The sequence below is a fragment of the Uranotaenia lowii genome, chromosome 3 (genome assembly GCF_029784155.1).
Source record: "Uranotaenia lowii strain MFRU-FL chromosome 3, ASM2978415v1, whole genome shotgun sequence".
NCBI lineage: Eukaryota > Metazoa > Arthropoda > Insecta > Diptera > Culicidae > Uranotaenia > Uranotaenia lowii.
Window position 1 is genome coordinate 17223635 of NC_073693.1, and position 25852 is coordinate 17249486.

General features: G+C 44.8%; 2 protein-coding genes across 3 annotated transcripts; one reads left to right on the plus strand and one right to left on the minus strand.

The window, feature by feature from the left end:
* The first annotated feature begins 6868 nt into the window (after window positions 1-6868).
* Window positions 6869-15540, plus strand: LOC129751509 (cytosolic non-specific dipeptidase). Its single transcript, XM_055747047.1, has 4 exons — window positions 6869-7124; window positions 7272-7506; window positions 14251-15369; window positions 15426-15540. Exons 1-4 carry the CDS (start codon window positions 7087-7089, stop codon window positions 15471-15473), a joined length of 1440 nt encoding a protein of 479 aa, XP_055603022.1. The 5' UTR covers window positions 6869-7086; the 3' UTR covers window positions 15474-15540.
* A 1077-nt stretch (window positions 15541-16617) lies between these two features.
* LOC129751508 (bromodomain-containing protein homolog) lies at window positions 16618-24560 on the minus strand. Of its 2 annotated transcripts, XR_008738733.1 has the most exons (6): window positions 23511-24560; window positions 21696-23348; window positions 21484-21632; window positions 17625-18050; window positions 16977-17555; window positions 16618-16762 (listed from the first exon to the last, which is right to left on the minus strand). XR_008738733.1 is itself a non-coding variant. In XM_055747046.1 (5 exons), exons 1-5 carry the CDS (start codon window positions 24402-24404, stop codon window positions 17093-17095), a joined length of 3585 nt encoding a protein of 1194 aa, XP_055603021.1. In that variant the 5' UTR covers window positions 24405-24560; the 3' UTR covers window positions 16880-17092. The 2 variants fall into 2 exon arrangements, 1 of the variants encoding a protein (XP_055603021.1); XM_055747046.1 differs by lacking the exon at window positions 16618-16762 and having other exon boundaries at window positions 16880-17555.
* Window positions 24561-25852: the final 1292 nt, after the last annotated feature.

Consider the following 25852-nt stretch of genomic DNA (forward strand, 5'->3'; position numbering starts at 1 on the left):
GAACCCGTTGGATGAGAGGTGGTACTAATAAATAAACAAAACAGACATTAAATGGAGAACACACAAGGGGAGAGTTTACGTGGGTAAGCGGACTAAACGACCAAGTCAGACAGCTTGAGATATTTGTAAATTGGGAACAAATATCCAAAATCTAAGTTTGCCAAAATGTCTCGAATTGGAACACCAGGTAATCTACCTCGGGCCCTAAGGGTATCCAGTAGCCAAGCCCTCGTTTGATCATACCTTTCACACGTCCATACAACATGATCGATGTCGTGGTAGCCATCCCCACAAACGCAAACATTGGTTGCAGCGAGATTAATACGAAACAAGTGCGCGTCAAGCCGGCAGTGACTTGACATGAGCCGAGAAATCACGCGAATGAAGTCGCGACTCAAGTTAAAATGCTTGAACCATGCCTTCGTCGGAACCTTAGGGATAATCGTATGGAGCCAACGTCCCTTTGTGCCATTATCCCAGCTAGACTGCCAAGCGTTAATCGCTAAAGTGCGAGGTATTGAAAAATATTCATTGTAAGTTATTATCCTCTCAAAGATTTCACCTCGTAACGCGCCCACCTTAGCCAATGAGTCCGCCTTCTCATTGCCTTGTATAAGACAATGAGACGGGATCCAAGCTAAGGTAATCCTATACGAATTTTCGATCAAAGCGCCCAATATCCCTGAAATTTCCAGCAAAAAATGGGAAGAGCGCTTCATCAGTTTCATCGATCGAATCGCCTCAACGGAGCTGAGACTATCCGAATAGATGAAATAGTGGTCTACGGGCAGTGTGCGAATGTGTTCCAAGGTGCAGTAAATAGCGGCTAGCTCAGCAGTGTAAACGGAGCATGGCTCTCGAAGCTTGAACGAAGCTTCAAAGCCCTCATTGTACACTGCGAAGCCAGTCGCGTTGTCGATTCTAGAACCATCAGTAAAGAACATTTTCATAGGATCAATTTCACGTACTTTTGAAGCAAAGATTGAAGGAATGATGTTGGGTCGGACATGATCTGGTATTCCACGGATGTCAGCGGTCATGGACAGATCGAATTTTATCAAGGAACTGCTAATTGGGTAAAAGTGACTCGTGTCCGAATTTAATAAAGAAGGATTTATTTCTAATTGACTTAAAGTTTTATAATTATTTACATATTTTACTTGCGGATTAATATTCATAAGCCTTTCCAAATTTTCTATCACCAAAGGATTCATAGTTTCACTTCGAATTAGGAAACGTAGCGATAAATCGAAGAACCGATTTTTCAACGGCATTATTCCCGCCAGTACTTCGAGACACATCGTATGTGTCGACTGCATACTACCCATGGCAATACGCAAACAACGATACTGTATTCGTTCTAGTTTAATCAAGTGGGTATCCGCGGCTGACCCAAAGCAAAAGCTTCCGTATTCTATGACCGACAGTATCGTTGTTTGGTATAACCTGATGAGGTCCTGTGGATGAGCACCCCACCAGGTTCCAGTAATCGTTCGAAGAAAATTGATTCTCTTTTGGCATTTTTGTGTCAAGTACCTAATATGTTTTCCCCAGAGGCATTTAGAGTCGAACCAGACACCCAAATATTTAAAACTAAGAGATTGAGTTAGAGTTCTACCCATCATAAGGAGCTCTATTTGAGGAGGGGAATGCTTCCTTGAAAAAACTACTAACTCGGTTTTACTAGGCGAAAACTCGATACCTAGATTCCTGGCCCAATGTGATAAGTTATTTAGAGTTTCTTGCAAAGGAGGTTTTATTTGAGTGTCTGTTTTACCTGTGATATGAACAACACAGTCATCCGCAAGCTGTCTTAGCGTGCAATTTTGTGCCATACAAGCATCGATTTCTCGGACATAAAAGTTGTATAGCAGGGGGCTTAAACATGAGCCTTGGGGTAGACCCATGTAACTAATTCGTTCAACTTTGGTTTCTCCATGGCTAAAATGCATGATTTTTTCAGACAACAGGTTATATAGAAAATTGTTCAAAATTGGTGAAAGTCCGCAAGAGTTAAGATTACTAGATAGCACTTCTATGGACACCGAATCGAATGCCCCTTTGATGTCCAGAAATACTGCCCCCATCTGCTCTTTTTGGGCAAACGCCAATTGAATGTCTGATGAAAGTAATGCTAGACAGTCGTTCGTACCCTTGCCTCTACGGAATCCAAATTGTGTACTTGACAACAGATTGTTTGATTCAACCCATTTATCCAGCCAAAAGAGAATCATTTTTTCGAGCAATTTCCGGAGACACGAGAGCATTGCAATCGGCCTATACGAGTTGTAATCAGAAACTGGTTTTCCCGGTTTTTGGATGGCGATGACTTTCACTTGTCTCCAGTCATGCGGAACAATGTTCAGCTCCAAACACTTATTGAATAAATTCAACAAGCGTTTCTTAGCGGTATCTGGCAGATTCTTCAACAAGTTGAATTTGATTCTGTCCAGTCCGGGAGCTGAATTGTTGCAAGACCAGAGCGCAAGTGAAAGTTCGACCATCGAGAATTGATCCTCCGTTTCGGAACTATTCTCTGTATCTCGATAGTGTTTCTGAGCTGGTGCTGCGTCCGGGCAGACCTTTTTCGCGAACTGTATCAGCCATCGACTTGAACTTTCTTCAGTTTCGTTCGAAGGAGTGTGATTTCGCATGTTTCGTGCCGTTCTCCAAAGCGTGTGCAAAGACGTTTCTCGAGATAACCCATCCACGAATCGCCGCCAGTACCCCCGTTTCTTTCCTCTGATCAAGTTCTTGAACTTGCGTTCCAAGGCCAAGTAACGTTGGAACTTCTCTGGCAATCCGGTTCTGCGAAACTCAACAAACGCCTTGCACTTTTCACCTCGCGCGCGTGAGCAATCTCCATCCCACCACGGAGTGGGAGGCCGTTTCTGTATTGTCGAGCTTTCATTCCGTCTGACCTGTGCTCCGATTGCACAGTCCACAATTGTTCCAGAAATAAAACTGTACTCTGCCTCCGGAGACAGTTCATCTGTTGAGTCGATGGCTTCAATGACATCCGATGCATACTTTTTCCAATCTATATTCCTTGTGAGGTCATAAGGAATATTGATTTCTTCGGGTGGACTACGACCACTGGCGATAGAAATATGGATAGGCAAATGATCGCTTCCCTGAGGGTCTTGGATTACCTTCCACATACAATCCAAGCTCAGAGAGGAAGAAGCTAGAGAAAGGTCTAAAATACTATGCTGTGATTGGGATCCATTAATTCGAGTCACTTCCCCATTGTTTAAGACAGTCATGTTGAAGTCGTCGCACAGCTCATAAATAATGTTAGCACGTTCATCATCACGTGAGCTACCCCAGCCCACGCCATGGGAGTTAAAATCTCCTAGAACTAGCCGGGGTTCTGGGAGAAGTGAAATAATATTCGCCAATTGGTTCCGGCTAACGCTTGAAGATGGCGGAATATAAACCGAGGCTAGACAAAGGTCTTGACCTTTTATTCTAGCTTGGCAACTAACGACTTCAATACCCGGAGATGATTGTAGTGGAATACGATAGAACGAGTGGCATTTCTTGATCCCCAAAAGAACGCCACCCCCTCTTTGACCATCACGATCCAGGCGAATTATGTTGTGGCTGTGGAAGGTGAAATCTATGTTTGGAGAGAGCCAAGTTTCGCATAAGACGAACACATCACAATTCAAATTGTGTACCAATATTTTAAATGGGTCTAATTTTGGTAAAATACTTCTGCAGTTCCATTGCAATACAGAAACAATTTCTCTCCCCTCATTGGATGAATTATCCATCGAAAGAAATTGCTTCTGCGATGAGGGTCATAGTGAGAGCTTTCTTTTTCAAGAATTCTCTCAAAAGGGGTACAAACATATTAACCATAGTCCTCCATCCTGCTGGTACACTGAAAAAGTCCAGGATGAACGCAACAATTTCCGAGAATTTCATCTTACCATCAGCCGAAAAGCTGGGAAAACCATTTGATGATGGATCAGATGCAGTTTCTCTGGGAATTGTTGCATTCCTGTTAGCTACTGATGGGCCTGAATTCTGAAGGAAAGCCTGGGGTTTTGACTTCCCAGAAAGTGGAGGAAAGTCCTTCGGGGACGGATTCAAACCCGGAGGACTTTGAATAGGAGGGTTAGAATTACTATTTCCACTCTGAGGATATCGTTTAGTATTAAGTTTGCTGGCAGCTACTCTGGTTTGTGTTTTAGTGATGCGTTTCCTTTTTGGAGCCTGTGAAACATTATTTTTTGAAAATGGCCCAGTTGATGTTCCTTCACATGGATCCTCCCCTTCGGATTCATAGTCACTTAGAAGGTCAAACTGGTTCTCTGAGACGATTGGCAAAGACTTCAGAACCATGTCTCTATAGGACATTTTTGCACGATTTTTCAAAGAAGTCTTGATTTTTTCCCGGCGCGATATGTACTTCGGACACGCCGAGAGAGCATGAGATGCTTCCCCAGTGCAATATAAACACCTGTTTGCTGCTGGTGTTGTACACGAAGCTTCCTCATGCTTCTCCCCGCACTTAGAGCAGCGTGCCTGATTGCAGCAGTAGGCGGCCGTATGATCCAACTGCTTGCACTTCTGGCAGAACATGACCGAAGGCACATAAAGTCTCACAGGTAGACGAACCTTCCCGATCGCAACGTAATCAGGAAGTGCAGTGCCGGAAAAGGTAACCCGAAAAGAGTTCGACAGGGAAAACTTTCGTTTTTCCCCCTCGCCTGATGCTGATTTTAGTTGACGCGCGTCCAACACCTTGACCGTTGGAAGAGCAGGATCCTTGAATCGGCCAACACCTGATTCCATTAGGTCATCGACGGTCAAACCCTCTTCGGTTACCACTCCGTCGATTTCCACGTCACGAGCGGGAACGTAAACGCGGTACTCGATCGTAAACCTCTCGTCACAAGCAATGGTGTTTGCTTCCTTCAAGCTACCAACAACAACGCGCATTTTGTTCCGACTCATCGGCTGGTAGCTGACTACGGAAGAGTACGATCGGTCGAGGTCTCGGGAAATTGAAATTGTGTTTAGAGGTTTCGATTTGGACCGGAAGTATACTACCCATGGTCCCGTCGATTCATTTTGATAAACCCGACGGCGAGGGGGAGATTTCGGCAATGTTGCAACATTATCGGAGGGGGAATCAGATTGGTCTGTTGAGGGAGTACCGAACATAAATGGTTTGGCTAGGTTTGATGTTCGGGGAAGAGTTTCATTAATTGAAAGGGAATTGCCGAATCTAAAGGGCTGTTGAGCTGGATTGAGAGCGGGGGAAGGGGAATCTTCGGTGTCCGATAGGTACATAGGTTGGATGGGTGTTTCTTTAGATTCCACGGGAGGGATTTCTTCCCGATATGGAGGGTGCTCATCATCCTCGCCGTCGTCATCCGATAGTCGGTTGCTTTCCGACATACCGGGCTAACGTGGAGAACAAAACCTTATTAACTCGATAACAAACAGAGAAAAAAAATTGTGACAAAAAACACAAGGAAAAAAACTTATATAGAAAAAAAAAAAAATATTAGGAAGAAAGTGAAAAGTTATACTTATTTGGTACACACTGTACCGATCTGTATTCGAACCAACAGCGAGGCCTATTGTGTTGAATGGCTGACGATTATGCACGGTACCAATGTCTATTGTCTACAAGACGATGATGGTGATGATAATGGCGGCCAGCTTCGAGGGTGATGCGATGGATGAAGAATCCTTTTAACCTTGGTCACAACACACGCGGATAACTTTAATAACTTATCGCACTTGCTCGTAACTGCAAAACTGCTCTTACGGTAACTAAACCCGGATTTGAAAAAGCAAATATATATCTCGCATACGACAGCACTTGAACGCAAACTCGACTGTCTTCTACAAACGACGCAGAACGAATGAACCCCAGTTCAAATAGATGATGACAAAATCGACAACAATTGCAGCAGCGTTGAAGTATTCATCGAATCCCATGTAAATCGAAAATCAAAGAAGGAACGTACATCTGATGAACTTTTCTGCACACCTGGTGAGTTCTGCCGCACAATTGGTGAATTTTGTTCACACTTGATGAATTTTGGCGCACATCTGGTGAATTTCCGCCCGTTCCAGCGTACATTCCGCTGTGCTACCAATGTGCTTTTCTCACGTTTCAAATGAATACTTCATATCTCTGGGTAATCCAAAGATTTTTTTATGATGGAATATCGTGTTCACCCAAGATTGAGAAGGGGGGGCCGTTCAATCGAAATGGACCAAAAATCCTCGATAACGAAAACTAAGAATTGTATCTGTCTTCGGTCGAATTCATTAGGAAGAAAGCAAGGCTATGTTAGATTGTACTTGTCATTAGGTTGACAAACCGTTAGGATGATTCTCATAATAGGACGCAGAGAACCAGAAAACAAGGTGTTGACTTTTAGTTACAGCACCGATCATAAGGCCTTATGCTGATGCTGACAATGCTTAGGCGCCAGTGTTTAAATATAAAGTTAATTCAAAACAGTTGACACAATCTGTCTGTATCGCATTCTCACGCCCAGAAGTTGTCGTTTTCAAAATTCTAAGACTAGGTACATCCTGGTACATCGTAAACACTTTTGAAGAAAATTTCCAATGACCATTAGGGATGCTACTTGACGTTTAAGCTCATGACAGCCAATATTGTTTTAAGATAAGTCATAAATAAATTTTCTTTCTTTTCATATTTACCTCATTGAGTCATACCGTTGATAACGTAATATCAATCTCGCGTTGCACAGTGTAATCTGACCTACCACGGTTTTGTTGTGGTTGTGTCAACAACAAGCGGCCACAGAAACCGTATGTGCGTTTTGTTATCGTCTGGCTGCTGGCCGGCTCTCATTGTGTGTACCGTTTTCTGTCTGCAAAACGGCGGACCGACCGGCACATTCGCTTGTTATCGATATATGTTGTTCTGCTAAATCTGCCCCAACGACTAGTCTGCGGTGAGTTGCATTCCGGTACGGTCGATTTTCAAGTGCAATTCGTTGTGACCCTTCGTCTCGCTTCGGATAAAGTTGATTTTTTTTTCTATTGTTGGAATATTAAGTTATTAGAGATAGAATCACTGCAATGGCTGAGATACCAGCGGTTTTGCAAAAGCTGTTCAGGTGAGTTGGCTAGATTATAAAACACTCCAGATCAAAAAAATGAGGTCCAACTCATCAACCATTTTCTTCTGTAGAGTAAATTCCAATCGATGAGCTATCGCATCGACTAATGCATTTCATCACTTTTTTTTTGTCTCCATATCGCAGCCATATCGATGCCAACCAAGCCAAATACATCGAGGCCTTGAGCGAAGCCGTCGCTATCAAATCGGTCTCGGCTTGGCCCGATTCTCGTCCGGAGATCTTCCGCATGGTCAACTGGGTCGCGGATCGGTTAAAGGCGCTGGGTGCTACAATCGAGCTGGCCGATGTTGGCAAGCAAACCCTTTCCGATGGTCGAGTGCTCGATCTGCCCCATGTGATTTTGGGTACCCTCGGTAATGTGAGTATCATCATCATCATCAATATCATCACATACCTTAAGATTATCGTGAAGTGCCTCTCTCCGTATTGTATTGTAGTTTTGTATCTATGCGAAACAAGCTCATCAGAAGAAGATCGATTTTACGGGAGATATTCAGTTATTTACACAACTTTATTGTTTCCCTCATTTTTTGTATGTTCAAACGTAAATGCATTCACCCTATCAATAATATCATATATGAACAACTTTTTGATTGATAGGCTTATATGATATGAAAGCCATTGTTGGCTATTAACGACCAATCTGAGAAGACCACAATGGGTGGGCTTATCTTTTTCTTTCTTTTCCAAGTGTTCTCATAATTACCATCACTCTTGATAACGTTCTTCTAACCTTTGAATCTTTTAACATTTGGTTTGACATAGTGGTCAAAATAAATCTATGAGAAAATCTGCTTATTGCTAGGATATTCAAGTCACTTCCTAGAACTGGTTCTAAGGTCACGTATTAACTATTTATCTGATTGTTCAATTACCGCAGAATTCCGTTGATGCGGTTTCATAACACTGCTCCGTATAGCAATGAGTGGACAAAGCGACGTTATCAAGTTTTTTTTGCCAAGTTCTCCTAACGATCTGACTCATTTTATTCAATCTTTCTTCCATTCATAAAATACTCAAGTGCAGTTCTAGGTATCAAGTCTCTTTACGTGCGTTCTAAACAAATCGCTCGGGTTAAATGTGCGCTGTCTGCACGAGGAGTCATTTCAACTTAATACATGTATGTACCTAGTAGGTTATCCGAACTGGATCAAGTTTAAGGCCGACATCGGATGCCACTGTTATTTGTAATGTTATGACGCGTATGTTACACTTATGTTTCAGGAATTAAGACAATTTTTTTTACTAAGAACGGGTCACCACCAGTAACGTGACGTAGTTGAAGTAAGGGCCAAACTCTTAAATAACAATGAATCGAACGAAATTTGAGAGTCGTTGGAATGCTTGGACGAACCCCGTCCAATTTTTTTTTCTGGGCGAGGGTGTTTGTGTGTTGCGTTTTTTAACTGTTGCGAAAACGAACCAAATAAAAGTATAAGAACCAGCGGAACGAGTGGAGGCGTATTTGTTTAAGGCGATAAGGCGACAGTGTGCAGTTTTGTGTTTCTTTCTTCCGATTGAATTCGAAAGCTATCCGTCGTACCCAGAAATGAAAACACGCAGTGCAATGACCCGTACCGGTACGGACTGGTAGCTGCAGTTCTGTCGTCACAAGGTTTTTTTTTTAAATGTTTTTAAATTTTTGGACCACATTTCGAATTGATTTACAATAATCTGATGTGTTAAGATTTGTTTTTCTGAATTTTGTAAGTACGTTTTTATTGGTACATTACAAAGTTAAAAAAAAGTTAGATATAAAAGGAAATTACCGCCTGTAAGAAGATAAGCTGAAAAATCGGGATTTCATTTTTTCCGAAATTTCGGCAATTAACAGTTCAAATGTTTATCAGAGTTTTTTTTTCTGAAATAATTGTGCAAATTGCAAAACTGTGCAAAATTTCTGCTCAACCGGACTAGATTTTGGGATACCTCAAAGCACTCGATTTTTTTACCCTAAAAAATTACTTTACTTAACTTCACAAGCTTGTGTAGTTCGTCATTAAAATGGAATTTTATTCCATTTTTTTGGTTCCAACGCCTTACTTAATTTTCATCTTGCTGTCAAAAGAACGTCTTTATACCCTCAGTAATGCCTAGATTTGCTATCTCATACAAATCAAGAAGAAAACTGTTATCATTTTGTTGTTGACACCTCATTTGGGTATCAGTTTGTGTTAGCAGCCTGATCGCAGTAACATGGAAATTTATGTCATGTGAAAATATAGAAAATAAATTCATTCTTTGTTCGATAGTCAAATAGTTAAGACTTATTTGAACAGTTATCAATTGGCGACGAGTAATTGAAGAATCTACGAAGCCTTGCCTATTCCGAACAAGATGTTCCATCCATCCGAAGGAAGTTCCAACCAAATGCAAGACATTTTCAAAATGATCATGAGCCAGAATCGGCAGATGGCGGAACAGAACGCGCGTTTAATGGCGGTCATGGAGATTCACCACTCAAGCAGTGCCCAACCAGCCAACTAACAACCCCGAATTGGTCATCGAGTCTCTGTCGTCCAATATTCGAGAGTTCTGCTACGATCCGGAAAACGGTCTTACATTTGACCTTTGGTACCAAAAGTACGAGGTCTTTTTTCTTCAAAATGAAGCCAAGCTGGACGATGCGGCCAAGGTACGGCTGCTGCTTAGGAGTTTGAACGTGATAGTCCACGACAGGTACCTGAACTTTGTTCTGCCGAGACATCCGCGGGATTTTAGTTTCGAAGAGACTGTCGAGAAACTAAAACAGCTCTTTGGAACCCGGATTTCTCTGTTCAGCAAGAGGTACAATTGCTTTCAACTTGTCAAGCAGCCGGAGGAGGATTTCGTGGCGTATGCCGGAACGGTGAACAAATGCTGGGAGGATTTCGAGTTAAGCAGGATCACATCGGATCAATTCAAGACGCTGATCTTTATCCGAGGCCTCCAATCGTCGAAGGATTCCGATATCCGCACCAGACTACTTTCCAAGCTGGAATCGGATGAAGGAGACTGCAAGTTGGAAACGCTTATCGTCGAATGTCAACGACTCCAGAACCTCAAGCACGATACCGCTTTGGTCGAGCAGAAGCAATCTTTATCTGCTGCTTCAGTATGTGCACTCAAACAAAAAAAGCAGCAGGTGAAACCGCACAATCAACCCCCGAAGAAAGGCAAGCAACAATCAACCTTACCCAAGAAACCGTGTTGGCAATGTGGAGGTATGCATTTCGTCCGAGAATGCCCCTTCACCAAGCACCTCTGCAAATCCTGTGGGAAGACCGGAAACAAAGAGGGATACTGTAACTGTCTCTCAGCGAAGCAGCACAGCAAGAAAAAATCGATCAACGGGAAGTTCGCTGTCAACCATATCAGCAGCGGCTTACGACGTAAATTCATCGACGTCTCAGTCAATGGCGTGTATATTGAGCTGCAATTCGACACCGCTTCCGATATAACCGTCGTTTCAAGCCAACATGGAAGAAGCTGGGATCTCCACCTCTACAACCAACTCTCAAACAGGCAAAATCAGCATCTGGCAAACTTCTGCAGTTTGTCGGCGAAATATAATGCGACGTCACCATGGGCAACCAAACCAAGTTTGGAACGTGTTATGTCGCCAATCAACCATCCCTCAATCTTTTCGGCCTTGATTGGATTGAGCTGTTCGGACTGTGGTCTCTTCCACTGTCATCGATCTGCCACAAAGTTCAAGAAGACCACGCGAACCGATCCACCAGTACAAGAAAGCGTTTCCCAAGGTGTTTGCCAACTCACTCGGAAATTGCACGAAAACTCGAGTCAAGCTGTTTTTGAAGCCAGACGCACGACCGGTTTTCAAGCCCAAACGCCCGGTTCCATTCATGTCCATACCGAAGGTCGAAGAAGAATTGGATCGTCTTGAGAATCTCGGAATCATTTCCCCAGTGGATTTCTCACAGTGGGCCGCCCCAATAGTCGTTGTCAAGAAGGCGGGTGGCAAAGTGAGAATCTGCCGACTACTCAACCGGTCTGAACGCTGCTCTAGAGCCGCACAACTATCCTCTTCCGGTGCCGGACGACATCTTTACCAAGCTGATTGGATCCAAGGTTTTTAGCATCATTGATTTGTCCGATGCTTATCTCTAAGTTGAAGTGGACGACGAATCAACACCCATCGAGGACTGTACCGTTTCAACAGACTAGCTCCTGGTGTCAAATCCGCTCCCGGGGCGTTCCAGCAGTTGATGAACGGAATGATAGCGAATCTCGAAGGCGTTGAAACGTTCCTGGACGACATCATCGTTTTCAGCAAGACCGAATCCGACCATCACAAACGACTCCGAGCACTCTTCAACCGGCTCTGCGAGTATGGGTTCCGTCTTCGAGAAGACAAATGCAACATGCTCCAGCGGCGAATCAAGTATCTGGGCCATATTGTTGACGAAAAAGGTATACGCCCAGATCCTACGAAGATTGAAGCCATCGCCCGAATGCCAGCACCAACAGACGTCTCATCTCTCCGCTCATTTCTTGGTGCGGTAAATTTCTACGGAAAGTTTGTACGCGCTATGCACCAACTTAGGCGACCTCTTGATGTACTATTGAAGAAGGACGTCAAGTTTATCTGGTCTCAAGAATGCCAACAAGCTTTCGAGAAATTCAAGACGACGCTCCAATCAGATCTACTGCTGACCCACTTCGATCCGAGCTTGGACATCATCGGTGCTGCTGACGCATCGAAATCCGGAATTGGTGCCGGTTTTGCGGTTACCAAATTTCATCGCATGCTGCTCGGTCGACGGTTCACTCTGCAGACGGATCACTAGCCCTTGCTCCGAATTTTCGGTTCCAAAAAGGGCATACCACTACATACAGCGAATCGTCTCCAACGTTGGGCGCTTACTCTCCTGTGCTACGATTTCGACATCCAGTACGTATCCACCAATCAATTCGGATATGCAGACATTCTATCCCGTCTGAACAGTAGCCACACCAAGCCGGATGAAGACTTCATAATCGCATCCCTCCAACTCGAAGAAGACGTTGAAGTTCCTTTGGATGAAGCCATCGAATCTTTACCTGTTTCCTTCAAATTGGTCCAACGTGTGACATGCAAATGTCCTGTCCTCCAGCAAGTTACCGAGTTCACCCAAAAAGGATGGCCTTCCGATCTCAGCAGTATCCAGCATGAAACGGTCAAACAGTTTCATTCCAATCGTGAATCGCTAGCAGTTGTGAAAGGCTGCCTGATGATGGCCGACAAACTGGTGATTCCGAACAGTTTGCGTCAACGAATACTCAAGCAACTTCACCGAGGGCACCCTGGCATCGAAAAGATAAAAGCTGTGGCCCGAAGCTACGTGTTCTGGCCCAGAATCGATAAATGCATCACGGATTACATCAAACGTTGCAGCAGCTGTGCCATACATTCCAAATCCCCACCAAAGGTATCACCTCAGCCATGGCTAGCAACTAAACATTCCTGGGAACGAATTCATCTCGATTACGCTGGTCCATTCTTCAACCAACATTTCCTGATTATCATCGATGCCCACTCAAAATGGAACGAGCTGTTCTCAAGGTTTGGCGTTCCAGAAACAATCGTAACTGATTCTGCAAACTTTTCTGCAAACCTATCGCTCCACTCCCAGTCGGATTCTCAAAGGGAAATCTCCGGCAGAACTGATGATTGGAAGGAAAATGCGCACTACACTGGATTTACTACTCAAGCCGCAGTCGCATCCCAGTGAAGGCACGCTTCGCTCCCGACGTTTTAAGGTTGATGACGAGGTTTACGCCAAAATTCAGAAAGCCAACAGCTGGAAATGGGTTCCTGGACATGTGATCGAGGCAATCGGCAGCGTTACCTACAACGTGCTCCTGGATTCCTGGCATGGCCGACGAAAGCTGATTCGCTCCCATGTCAATCAATTGAAACCTCGACTCAACGGTAATCAAGACACCACCAATCCAAGCTCTCCACTAAATATTTTGGTGGACATGTTTGGTCTATCATCTCAATCCGTGGCTCCAACATCGATTTGCACTACCGAAGCTCAAGATCCAGCTATTCCACTACCGGTTGAACATCCAGTCCAACAATCCGAGGGTACATCAGATTCTTCATCTGTTGTTTTCGAGGACACTTTAAGCCACAAAGCCTTGCTCGCAGTGAAGAGTTCGTAGATGCAGAAGAAACACATCAAGCAGACGACCAATCTTCAAGCGTTCCTGAACGGGTCAGGTCCCAACGAACCGTCCGGATGCCCTCCCGTCTCGAGCCTTACCTGGTGTTCTGGAGATAGAAGGGAGAAATGTTAGCAGCCTGATCGCAGTAACATAGAAATTCATGTCATGTGAAAATATAGAAAATAAATTCATTCTTTGTTCGCTAGTCAGATAGTTAAGACTTATTTGAACAGTTATCAGTTTGCATTCAATTTGGTCATCAAAAGTCTGCTTGGGAATATTTCTACCTTTTCATAGTTCTGACTCTTTTTTTTCTAATCGGATCCATTTAACAGCATATGAAAAAACAAAATAATGTTAAATTTTAGGATTTATACAATTTAAAACTTCAAGACTTTTGGCATTCAATTTTTTTTTAAAGATTTTTGTTCGGATTTGTACTTCTTTCTCCAAAGAATTGATAGGAACTTTGTAAAAAAACCTGTACAAAGCACTCGAGAACGCACAATATCAAAAATCGGACTTTTTAAAATAGTTTTTAGTTTTTATAAAAAGCCGTATCACTGCAAATTGTGTTCAACGCCACATTACGTGTATCCCAAGGACGTCAACTTGGTTTTACACTGTAGAGTCTAGATGCAAATATTTTCAAGAGAGAAATCTATAATTAGAGAATAGAATATTTCACAATGTAAATATTACATCTGTTTTGCATGATGAAAATCAATTAACACACTGTGAAATTCCACAACTTCTTGACTCCAAGAGATGTGAAGGAGATTGGTGATCAACAAGCCACGGTACTATCATTAAAATTCCACCAATAGGCTTAGCTAGTTATCTCGAGCACTGGTATTGTCATACATAATACACTCTTATCGGGGCTCAACGGTAGATAAATATGAAATAATGCATAACTCTCATCACCTTTTCTCTCCACTCCCCGTAGGATCCGGCGAAGAAAACTGTAGTGCTGTACGGCCATTTGGATGTTCAACCAGCCATCCTGGAAGACGGCTGGGACACGGAACCGTTCGTGCTGACCGAAAAAGATGGCAAACTTTTCGGCCGAGGAGCTAGCGATGATAAGGGACCGGTACTGGGGTGGATCCATGCCATCGAGGGTTACAAAGCGATTGGCGAGGAGCTGCCGGTGAACTTGAAGTTCGTCTTCGAGGGTATGGAAGAATCCGGCAGCGAGGGATTGGATGAGCTGTTGTACAAACGGAAGGATGATTTCCTGTCCGGTGTAGACTATGTATGCATTTCCGATAACTATTGGCTGGGTACCGATAAGCCTTGTATCACTTACGGTTTGAGAGGCATTTGCTATTTCGAGGTGGAGGTCGGTTGTGCCGGAAAAGATTTGCACAGCGGAGTTTTCGGAGGAACCGTTTTCGAAGCCATGAACGATCTGGTTTATCTTTTGGGTACACTGGCAGATAAGAACGGCAAGATTTTGGTCACCAACGTTTACAAAGAGGTAGCTCCGTTGTTGCCGAATGAACAAGCGATCTACGATGCGATCGATTTCAGCGTGGAAGATTACAAGCGACAACTGGGAACCGAACGGTTGATGCACAATGAGGACAAAACTAAGATTCTGATGCACCGTTGGCGCTACCCAAGCTTGTCTATCCATGGCATAGAAGGAGCTTTCTACGAGCCTGGCCAGAAAACCGTCATCCCCAAGCGGGTGATCGGAAAGTTTTCGATCCGCATTGTGCCTGATCAAACGCCGGATTTGATCGAAAAGTACGTTAGGGAGTATCTGACTGCCAAGTGGGCCGAACGTGGTTCCGCCAACAGTTTCGCAGTTCGTATGGCTCATGGCGGCAAACCGTGGACCGAAGATCCAAATCATCCACACTACCAAGCTGCCCGAATTGCCACCCAGCATGTGTACCAAGTGGATCCGGATATGACCCGAGAAGGTGGGTCGATCCCGGTTACCTTGACACTGCAACAAACAACCGGCAAGAACGTCTTACTGTTGCCAATGGGAGCGGCCGATGATGGAGCTCATTCGCAGAACGAAAAGATCGATGTCCGCAACTACGTCGAGGGAGTAAGTTGGATATATTAATTTGTTGGTCTAATATATTTATTTGTTTTTTTTTTCAGACAAAACTGTTGGGAGCCTATCTGTACGAAATCTCTAAGATTAAGTAAGGCAGTTTTTTTTTTAATTTGTTATCAATGCCAAGCATCACGAAATATACTATAGCTTACATCACTATTTGTTTGAACATATTTGTAAGTTATTAGGAATATCACATCGGAGATAATTCTAAGGTTTTTCGCTAACAAAACCTGACATTTGATTCAAAATTGTCAGCCTACTTTTCGGTGGTTGATCAACATAAACTCTCTTCTCTCGGCATTGTACCACAAGGGAGTCACTTGGGACCACTTTTCTTTATCACTGTTATGAACGAATTTACCGAAGAGCTGAATGATGTGTACGTGCTGGTATATGCCGACGAGTTAAAAATGTTTCAGCCTTTTCGTCACCCAAAGGATTGTGTGACTTTGTACAATGTCTTACTCAAGAACAGCTTAGAAAATGACTACATTGTTGCTCGGCAAAATTCTGTGAAAAACTCGGAAATAGAGTTGAAACCAAAGTAAAATTTTTCAAAACATGTAGAAAAAGTTGTAGCAAAGGCAAATTCTTTATTTGGAATGGTCAGTAGAATCCGTAACGAGTTGAATGATTCTTCTATGATTGTTTCAATCTACACTGGATTAGTTCGGATCGTTATTGAGAACGCCAGTATATTTGGGGACTGTATTACAACGTTCACAAAAACAGACGAGAGAGATTTCAGATGAAGTTCCTGAAATACGCTTCCAGAAACTTTGGGTGGCAAGCAGAAATGACGGAGTATCGAGTTTTGGGCATGCTGGTAGGACTGGACACTCTGGAAATTCTAAGGCAATCGATCGACAAACTGTTTTTAAGGATTTAACCGGTGGAAGATTATCGCCTTATTTATCATCTTTTATCTGCCTTAACGAAGGTCGCAGCAGTTTACGTAGTGTAAGGCTGTTTCAACTAGCTAATCCGACACAGAATTACGCTAGAAAGGAACCAATGTTCCGAATGACGAAACTTTACAACGCTTACGTCGAAAATAAATTAAAAGTACAAAACATTCTTAGTCAACAATTGATACACATCACACAAATATTCTATATTATCTAGGAGTGATTTGTGCTTCGGTAACTTTAAGAATACCTCGATGTCAAGTGAAAAATATAGAATACATAGAATCAAAAGTTTCCACTTACCGAACTCGTGGCGCTACGAACAAAAATCATTGGTTTTTCATCATCGGTTCGTGGCTGTTTCCTTTGCATCCACTCAGTGCATTCTCCTTCTAATTCTTTTCTATTCTCTTTCAAAATCTTAATTTTTCTTAACATTGGCCATTGTTGCAAGTAGGTTACATGGAGGGCTGAAAAACAAATATTAAAAATTATTAAATTAATTAAGTTAATTTCACAAATGTGATAGTCATGAAGGCAAACAAGTGTACGTTTAAATGTTTATTTTAATTCAATTTGAACTTCGAATGTGGGTCAGGGTGCCGGTTTTTTTAGGAATAGTACACTGATGGTCTACATCTAAAACTACTTATTTTATTTCACTTGTTAAAACAATGATCTTACCGCTACTAGTGACTGTATCGTCATGTCAAAATTGTAACTTCTACATACTAAAGACACATTTATCCGTATTCATCATCGTCTGCTTCAACGTTTAACACAACAAACGTCCAACTGCTTCACAACTTCCCAACAGGCCCGTCGGCACTCGATACCTGGCTGTGATAGTGCAACGCCTCCTGGTAGGCTTTGTTAACAGCTTTCCGTTCCGTGGGCTTCCTCGATTCTACCAGCTTGCTTTGGTCCAGCTCCTTGTTGACTCCGAGGAGCTCCAACTTGTTCGCCGGCAACCATTGCCAGGTTCGCTTCACGTCAAAGAACAGCACCAAGAATACTTGTTCTTCGTAGTTTGCCTTCAAGGCTAGCACATCAGTGGGTGGCGCAGGTAGCGGAACTCCATTGTGAACGAACCCGGTCGGAATCTCCGGATCGATTATCAACGCCGGATACCACGGGTAGCCTCGACATTTTGCCCATACCAACTTTAGTGGCTCTAGCAATGGTTTCTCCGGAAATACCTCCGTTTCACTGGTCGACATTTCCGAGTCACAGAATGACTGATCGTCATCCATGCTGGAGCTTCTGTAAATTAAAATAAAAAGAATAAATTTTCAAGCTGTGGATTAGATTTTAAACAATCAAGAGACTTGCCCGAATTCCGAATCCGTTCCGCTGCCACTGAACCCGCTACAGCTACTGCAGGTACTGCCGGTAAAACTGAGATTACTGTCCTCCGAATCGGAGATTTCCCGATCCTGACCGCCGCGATAAACGCGGAAACTATCGGGGATGGCATCGAAAGATTTCTTCTCCTCGCCCGATCGGCGATTGGTTCCCGAGGGACCCGGTAGACCCAGAAAGCCGGCACCATCGCCACCCGCTCCAAGACCGCTGGGACCTGCTGCATTGGCGCCGCTACCTTTGGTTTTACTGGAACCACCCCGTTTTCCACGGCCACCCTTTTTGGCCGTTTTCTGCAGCAACTCGGTGGTTTCTGCGATAGCGGCTTCCTCCTTGGAAGGGTTTTCCGGCTTCTTCAGCGCTGCCTGGGCCTTCCTGGTGAACAGGACGGCCGTTCTGTGAAGTGAAGGAAAGATTTTTGGTTTTTATTGTACCTACTTGAATGAGAAGTTGCTATTCAAAATTGAAAAATAGAATGCAGCAACTTATCTTGGATTCAGAATACATACATTGAATACATTTAAATAATTGGAGGGCGTGTAGCCCTGAATCTCAATATGTTCTTAGAGGATGATTTTCTTTCCATTTTCAGAAGGCGCAAATCTAAAGATTTCTCCATCATCAGGGTTTGTCCGGAAAGTAATAGGACTGATTGTTTTCCGTCGCGATTGTACTTCGGAGCGGCGACGTTTTCTGTGAGCGGTACAAGCCGAAAATGCAGCTTTCGTTAGACGAGAGGTAGGACGCGGTTAATTTCTGTGTGAAACTCGGTAAATTTGCAACAGAGACGTTTGAAATGATCAAGCAAGCTTTCCCAGATGTTGCCAGAAGAAGTGGTGTGTTTCGCTGGCACCAAGCCTTTTTGGAGGGCCGAGAAGAGGTCTGCGATGAAGACTGCGATGGAAGACCTGCGACCCATTTTCCGGGATTTTCATCCTTTATGATGATTCATCCCTTTTCCATCCGTGTCAAGCCTTCGAACCATTGTCGGTGTTTGTCGAAGTCAATGGTCTTCCAACACGGTTTTCATCGCAGACCTTTTCTGGGCCCTCCAAAAAGGCTTGTCAGTGAAACACATCACTTCTTCTGGCAACATCTGGGAAAGCCTGCTTGATCATTTCAAACGTCTCTGTTGCAGATTTACCGAGTTTCACACATAAAAAATCGCGTACCTCTGGTCTAGGAACGTCGTTTACCTAATCCAGTCGGTGTGCGCACGCACACGCACGCACGTACAGTCGCAGCGAAAACATTATTTTTTTTATTAACATAGTATACCGTCTCACGACATAACTTGACGAACAAAATTCCTATAATTCACTCGGTCCACGGAAACCGTTCTCCAATTTCTCGGGCACTCCACGTTCGCCAGATCACGCTCCACTTGGTCTAACCACCTCGCTCGTTGCGACCCCGCTCGTCTTGTTCCTACTGGATTCGTAGCACGATTTGCAGGACAGTCGTCCGGCATTCTCGCAACATGTCCCACCCAGCGTTTCCGGCTAGCCTTCACCACCTTTTGGATACTGGGTTCGCCGTAGAGTCGCGCGAGTTCGTGGTTCATCTTTCGAGTGTACGCAGGTCCTCCTCGAGCAATATCCATGTCTCGTGCCCGTAGAGAACAACCGCTCTAATGAGCGTCATATACAGGTTTCATTTCGTGCGAGGGCTAAGTCTTCTCGACCGCAGTTGCTTGTGGAGTCCATAGTAGGCACGACTTCCGCTGATAATTCGCCTCCGGATCTCACGGCTGGTGTCATTGTCTGCGGTCACCAGTGTGCCGATATAGACAAAGTCTTCGACTATCTCCAGCTCGTCGCCGTCGATCGTGACCTTGTTATCCACAGGCCAGCATGTACTTCGTGTTGGACGTATTAATCATCAATCCAATCCTTCCTGCTTCGCGTTTCAGTTTGCGGTAGATCTCCTCCACCGCCGCAGATGATCTGCCGACTATATCAATGTCATCGGCAAAGCAAATAAGTTGACTGGATCTGTTGAAAATCGTGCCTCGCATTTTGCCCACCGCTCGTTGAATAACACCTTCTAGCGCCACGTTGAACTTCATGCAGGATAGACCATCACTTTGTCGAAGCTTCTTGCGCGATTCAAATGAACTCGACAATAGGGACTTGGTGTTCACGGCATTTTTGGAGGATTTGCCGTTATGTGAATATCTGGTCCGTCGTAGACCGTCCCTCCATGAAGCCGGCCTGATGACTTCCCACGAATCTGTTTGCTTGTGGCGTTAGGCGGCGGAGTAGGATTCGGGACAACACTTTGTTGGTGGCATTGAGGACAGTGATCGCTCGATAGTTCTCACAGTCCCCCTCCTTCCACTCGTCCGGTAACTGTTCTATGTCCCAGATCCGGACTATCAACCGGTGCAGGCAATCGGCCAACTTGTCCGGTCCCATTTTGATGAGTTCGGCTGCGATAACATCCTTCCCAGCCGACTTGTTTCTATTCAGCTGGCGAATGGCTTCCTTAACTTCACTTATTGTTGGGAGTGGCTCCTCTACGTCGTTGGCTACGCCGGCGATGTACCTTTCCACACCGTCTTGATCTCCTCCATGTGCGCCGTTCAGGTGTTCATCCAAGTGCTGCTTCCACCTTTTGATCACCTTACGATTGTCCGTCAGGATGCCCCCGTCCTTATCCCGGCACATTTCGGCTTGCGGCACGAAGCCTTTGCGGGATGCGTTGAGTTTCTGATAGAACTTTCGTGTATCTTGGGAACGATGCAGCTGCTCCAGCTCCTCGAGCTCCTCCTCCTTCAGGCGGCGCTTTTTCTCCTGGAAAAGTCGGACTGCTGCGCTGCCTCTTCCGCTGTCGGTGATTTTCCACATTTCGACGGGTGCCTCTTTGCACTACTGCCGCCCGCGTGGCATACTCTTCGTCCATCACCCTCCTACACTCCTCGTCGAACCAGTCGTTCTGTCGAGTTCGTTCCACACGACCGATGACGTTCTCCGCAGCACTGTTGATGGCTGTGTTGATGGTATCCCAACAGTCCTCGAGAGGGGCTTCGTCAAGCTCGCCCTCTGCCGGCAGCGCTGCTTCGACCGGTTGCGCGTAGTCTGCCACGACCTCAGATTGCTTCAGTCGTGCGATATTTAACCGAGGCGGGCGCCGGTTTCGTGTGTTGTTCACTACGGAGAGTTTTGGGCGCATCTTCACCATCACCAGATAGTGGTCTGACTCGATGTTGGCGCCTCGACAGGGTCTGACGTCGATGATGTCCGAGAAGTGCCGGCTGTCAATTAAAACGTGGTCGATCTGTGATTGCGTTTGGTACGGTGATCTCCAGGTGTACTTGTGTGGGAGGCGGTGCTGGAAAAAGGTACTACGTACGGCCGTTTGGAGGCGGCAAAATCAATAAGTCTGAGGCCGTTTTCGTTGGTCAGCTGGTGCGCACTGAACCTTTCAATTGTCGGTTTGAATTCCTTCTCCTGGCCGACCTGAGCATTAAAATCCCCGATGACGATCTTGATATCATGTTTTGGGTAACTGTACTTCCGAGGTGAGGTCTGTGCACGTTGATGATGCTGATGTTGAAGAACCGGCCCTTGATTCTAAACCGGCACATTCGTGAGTTGATCGGCCACCACCCGATCAAGCGCTTTTGCATCTTTCCCATCACTATAAAAGCATAAAGTCGCAGCTCTGGTAGATGGCACGACCATCTGAGTACGTTCGTACCGCAGCGAAAACAATCAGTCCTATTACTTTCCGAACAAACCCTGTATATTACTCTTTTAGAAAACCTTTCTTCATCGATGTAAGAGTTCTTATTCTAAAAATTGAAATTTGTGAATCAGCCACTTACCTTCTGTTGACACCGGACGGCGACGGGCTACTGTTCAGAGCCTTCAGGGGGCTAACGGCCGGAGTTTGCTGCTGTTTGGGGGACTTCGAAAACGGCGCCGGTTCAGTTGAAGTTTTTTTCGGCGTCTCCAGCACCGGAATCTCGACGGCCTAGAACGAAGTTAAATAATATTTTATAAACAATCCTTGGGAAATAATCAGCAGAAACATTACCGGTTCCTGTTTCTCCTGTTCCTTAGCGAGGAATCGCTTAACTTTGGAAATTTCCGCACGAAGTGCCTTCAGTTTCTTGGTTCGCGTCAAGGCGTGCTTTATGCCGTTGGCTTTCGTGACTTGCTGCTGCAGTTTTTCGATCACATCCAAACTGAGCGGTTCCTGCTGCAGCAGATGCAGCTCAGCCTCGATGTCGACCGCCAGCGAGTCCTCCGTTTCCACCACAACCGGTGGGTGATGCTTTTCGAGCAGCCCAGCTCGCTCCAGTTCCTTCCGGATGGTACGGAAAATTATCGTACCAGCTTCGCGCATTTTTATGCCGTAACGATAGAAAATCGTTTCCTTGTTGTTGTAGGTCAAGCAATTGTTGATCATTAGAGTGAAATCGGCTTCGAGATCTTCGATGGTGGTGTAGTAACCGGTTTTAAGCTTCTGACGCATGGTTCCCAGATCCATGGGGTTTTTGATGACATCCCGATAGTCGGCAACCTCTTCGGTATCAACAGGTTCTTTAAAAATTTCCTGTATATCCTTGGCGTCGAGTTGGTCAAGGATTTTGTGAAGGACTCCTTCCATGGGATTGAGTTCGGTCATAACTGCTTGTTCAACGGTTTTGATCTGGATCAGTTTGAGCTTCTCGCGTTTACGGACCAACTCGCAGAGAAGACGAGCACGTTCCAAGTCCTGACGTAGATGTTGCCAGTATTTCAGTTGTTGGTAGAGTTCACGAGTATCGGGGGAGCCGTCAGATTTTTCTCTGCCAGCTATTGCTGCCGGAGGGAGAATAGGTGGAGGCGCGCTGTTTGATTGTCCCTGACTTTGGAGACGTCTTAGCAAGGGAACTCCGTTTCGATGTTGTCTCTTGAGCGTCCAGTAGGCAATCAAACGTTGGATGAACTGAGGCTTCTTGGCAAAGTTCACCAAGCTGGAAATTTCTTCCACACGATTCGGTGGAATTGTCGGAATGAGAATTACCGGAGCAGAAGTTCTCTTCATGGCGAGCATCTTTCGGGCTTTCTTCATCCGTTCTCGGGAAGCTTCTCTTGGATCGGCTTCGGCTCCGGATTCAGGTGATCCTAGAGCATTAAGCGGCGTATGCGAATCGCAATAGGCCGTCTTCTGAACGATTACAGGATGGGTATCGTTTCCCCTAACTTGATCCATACGCATGCAAAGACCGGCCTGTTGAGCACATGTCACATGGAAAGCTGCATAGCACGAGCTCCGATTACACTGAATGCATGCTCCGTTTCCCTTCTGTTTACAAATGTAGCAAACCAATCTCCATCGAGCTGGAGGAATTGTCTCAATCGAGTCGATCGGTTCCAGAAACACCGTATTGGCGAATCGCACTTCCGGAATCCAGAGAGCACAAACAACATGAGCCCATTGGCCTCTGTCGGTTTGCTTGAAAGCGCCACCTGTATTGGGACAAAGTACACAATCCACCGATCGGCTGGGACTTTGTAGGCAACGCCGGCACAGCCATTGACCTTCCGGGATGTAAGGAACGCCATAACAATCCTGGTGCACCGCCAGGTTACACATGTCACAAAACAAAATTACATTGGTGTTCTGACATTCTCCGTCCATGCAAATGCAGCAAACGGCATCATCGTCTACAATCGCACCATTTTGACCGGTAACTGCAGCCTGGAATAAAAACCGTGTTATTCAAAACCACAAACCCCCCAGCCTCATAGTCATTGTAAAATTTGAATATTTTTGAGCCTCAAAAATTCTTTTTTGAATTTTTCCAGTTAAGATTATTAACTCCAGCCCTCTGAACAAGGCAAAGTAAATAAACGTTCGAACCTGAAAATAGGATTCCTTCTCCAGTCGATCCATCAGCAGTTCCAGCGAGTCAACCGGAACCGGACACAGATTCTGCCCAGCCCGTTTTTCATTCATGATTGCCAACCAGGTGGTATCCTCTTCGTCCACATCGTACTCCACCTCCCCGTCCAGCTCCTCGCTGCTCTTCTCAATATATCGAATGTACGCGTTCGGTCTCGGCGGTGCATCGGCAATGTTGTACTCTTCGATCTCCTTGAAAACACCTTGCGGCAAGCTGACTTCCGGTTCAGTGGGCGGAGGAACCGCCATCAGTTCCTGGCCCTCTTCCAAACTGGCTTTCACCTCATCGATCCCCAGAAGTTCAAACTCTTCCTCCACCATCAAATTGATGCTCTTGCCACCAAACTCAATTTTGACCAACCCATCCGTTTCCAGATAGGTCAAACATTCCTTCGGCGGAGGTGGTTTAGATTTATTTTTGGGAGTAGCTCCCAGACCCTTCTTCTTCTGACTTTTCTGCCGACTGTTATTCGGTGGCCGAAGGGGCGTTTCCCCTTGACCTCTTTTGTTTTTGGACCTCGTATTCTCCGATGCTGGAACCGATTTCTCCTCTTCAATAGCAACCTTCTCCTTCACTTTTTCATCATCCGAGGAAGGCTGTTCCTTTACCGGTGTCTGCGGGTCAACTTCCATCGGAGTTTCATCAGACTTCCCGGCAGCAGCACCAGCCGACGAAGTTGATGGTGTCACACCGGAAGTCGACGGTGACGGATTATCGTGGTCATAGTTGCTCAAGTGGTACTGCAAACCAATGACCGATTTGTACTTTTTGTCACACTTGGGACATTGAAAGGGGGGACAGTTTTTGTTCAGGGACTTAAGGTAGTCCTGCATGGCACTATCCAAACCCATTTTCAAAACGAATGGGTGGACCTTTTCCGCGGCGGAACGACTTAATATAGCACACTTTTTTTACCGTTTACCGGGATTAAGGACAGAACATAACGCGAAAATCTGCGCTCCGGACACTGTTTATTGTTTACGTTTCGCTCCGATTTTGGGCATCGCGGCGCAATCGGCGGTGCGGAAAAAACTGTCATGGCGAGGGGTGATTCAAAAAATTATTAGGGTTGTTCAGTTGGAAAAAGAAGGTTTGGGGGGTCAGTTCAAAGCGAAGAACTGTTTTTTTTTGGGGGATAACTTTTATTCCTGCTTCATTCGCAGAAAGTTTCGCATATACGATGATGCAGCTGCCTCTCTCAACAACTCTTCGGTGGTCGAGCGGTTAGCATCCTGAGATGGTAATTACAGAGCCATTGCAGGTATGGGTGTGATTCCCGTACCTGCAGTAATTTTTTTTATTTTGATTTCCATTTTATTGCGGTATCAGATTTTGGGGGATGAGTTCTCCTTTAAAAGCTTAACTTTGGGTTATGCCACCAATAGCCAAACCTGTAAGGCGGGAGTTTCATTGGGGTTGGCGGGGAAAGTTCTAAAGTTTGGGTATTTTTGAGCAGCGGTGTGTAGACTCGCTTCGGAAAGAATCATTCGGCTGATTTTTTCCGAGTTTAACTTGTTGTGTGCAGATTGATTTTATCTTCGTACCAATCATGACGCGATTGCACACAAAACGAAGAGAACAGTTCCGAATTGATGTTTTCGATGACTTGCAGGAATAAAATCACACCAACGAAACAACAGAACGAAGCTTACCGTACACGAATGCTCACGAGCGATCGTTGCCCGACGGACCGAGTTAACATTCCTCGCACCCTTCTCTCGCTCGTTTCCCGTTCCCTTGTATCTATCAATTATAGCCACGCCCCCATGCGTTGTCCGATTGATGTGTTCGGCTGCCGAACGAAAACGATTTTTTTTTAATTCGCAGAACTGTTCGTTTGCTTCGCTGATGTTCATGGTTGCCACATGTACAGATTTATCTAGACAGGTACAGATTTTTGAGCTCATTTTTGGTACAGAATCTGTACGTACAGATGACAGATTTTCAAAATTTGGTACAGATTTGTACAGATTTTAGACTTTTTTGACTTTCATCCAGTTTATTGAAAACTTTATGGAAAATAAGTCAAAAGTTAGCTTTTATTATTCTGACGATAGGAGTTCCTTACTGGGAAGTACACGATGGAACAATAAAATTTCCAAATTTGCTACAAATAATTAAATATCTGATTATAATCCCCAACTCGTCAGCAGTGGTTGAGCGCATTTTCTCGTAAGTAAATGTCAATAAAACTTAAGTTCGTAATCGTCTGAGTGTTGACCCATTGGACGCTATCTTCAAAACGAGAAGTTATTTAAGATTAAAAGGCGGATCGAAAAATGTCGTATTAAATATGACG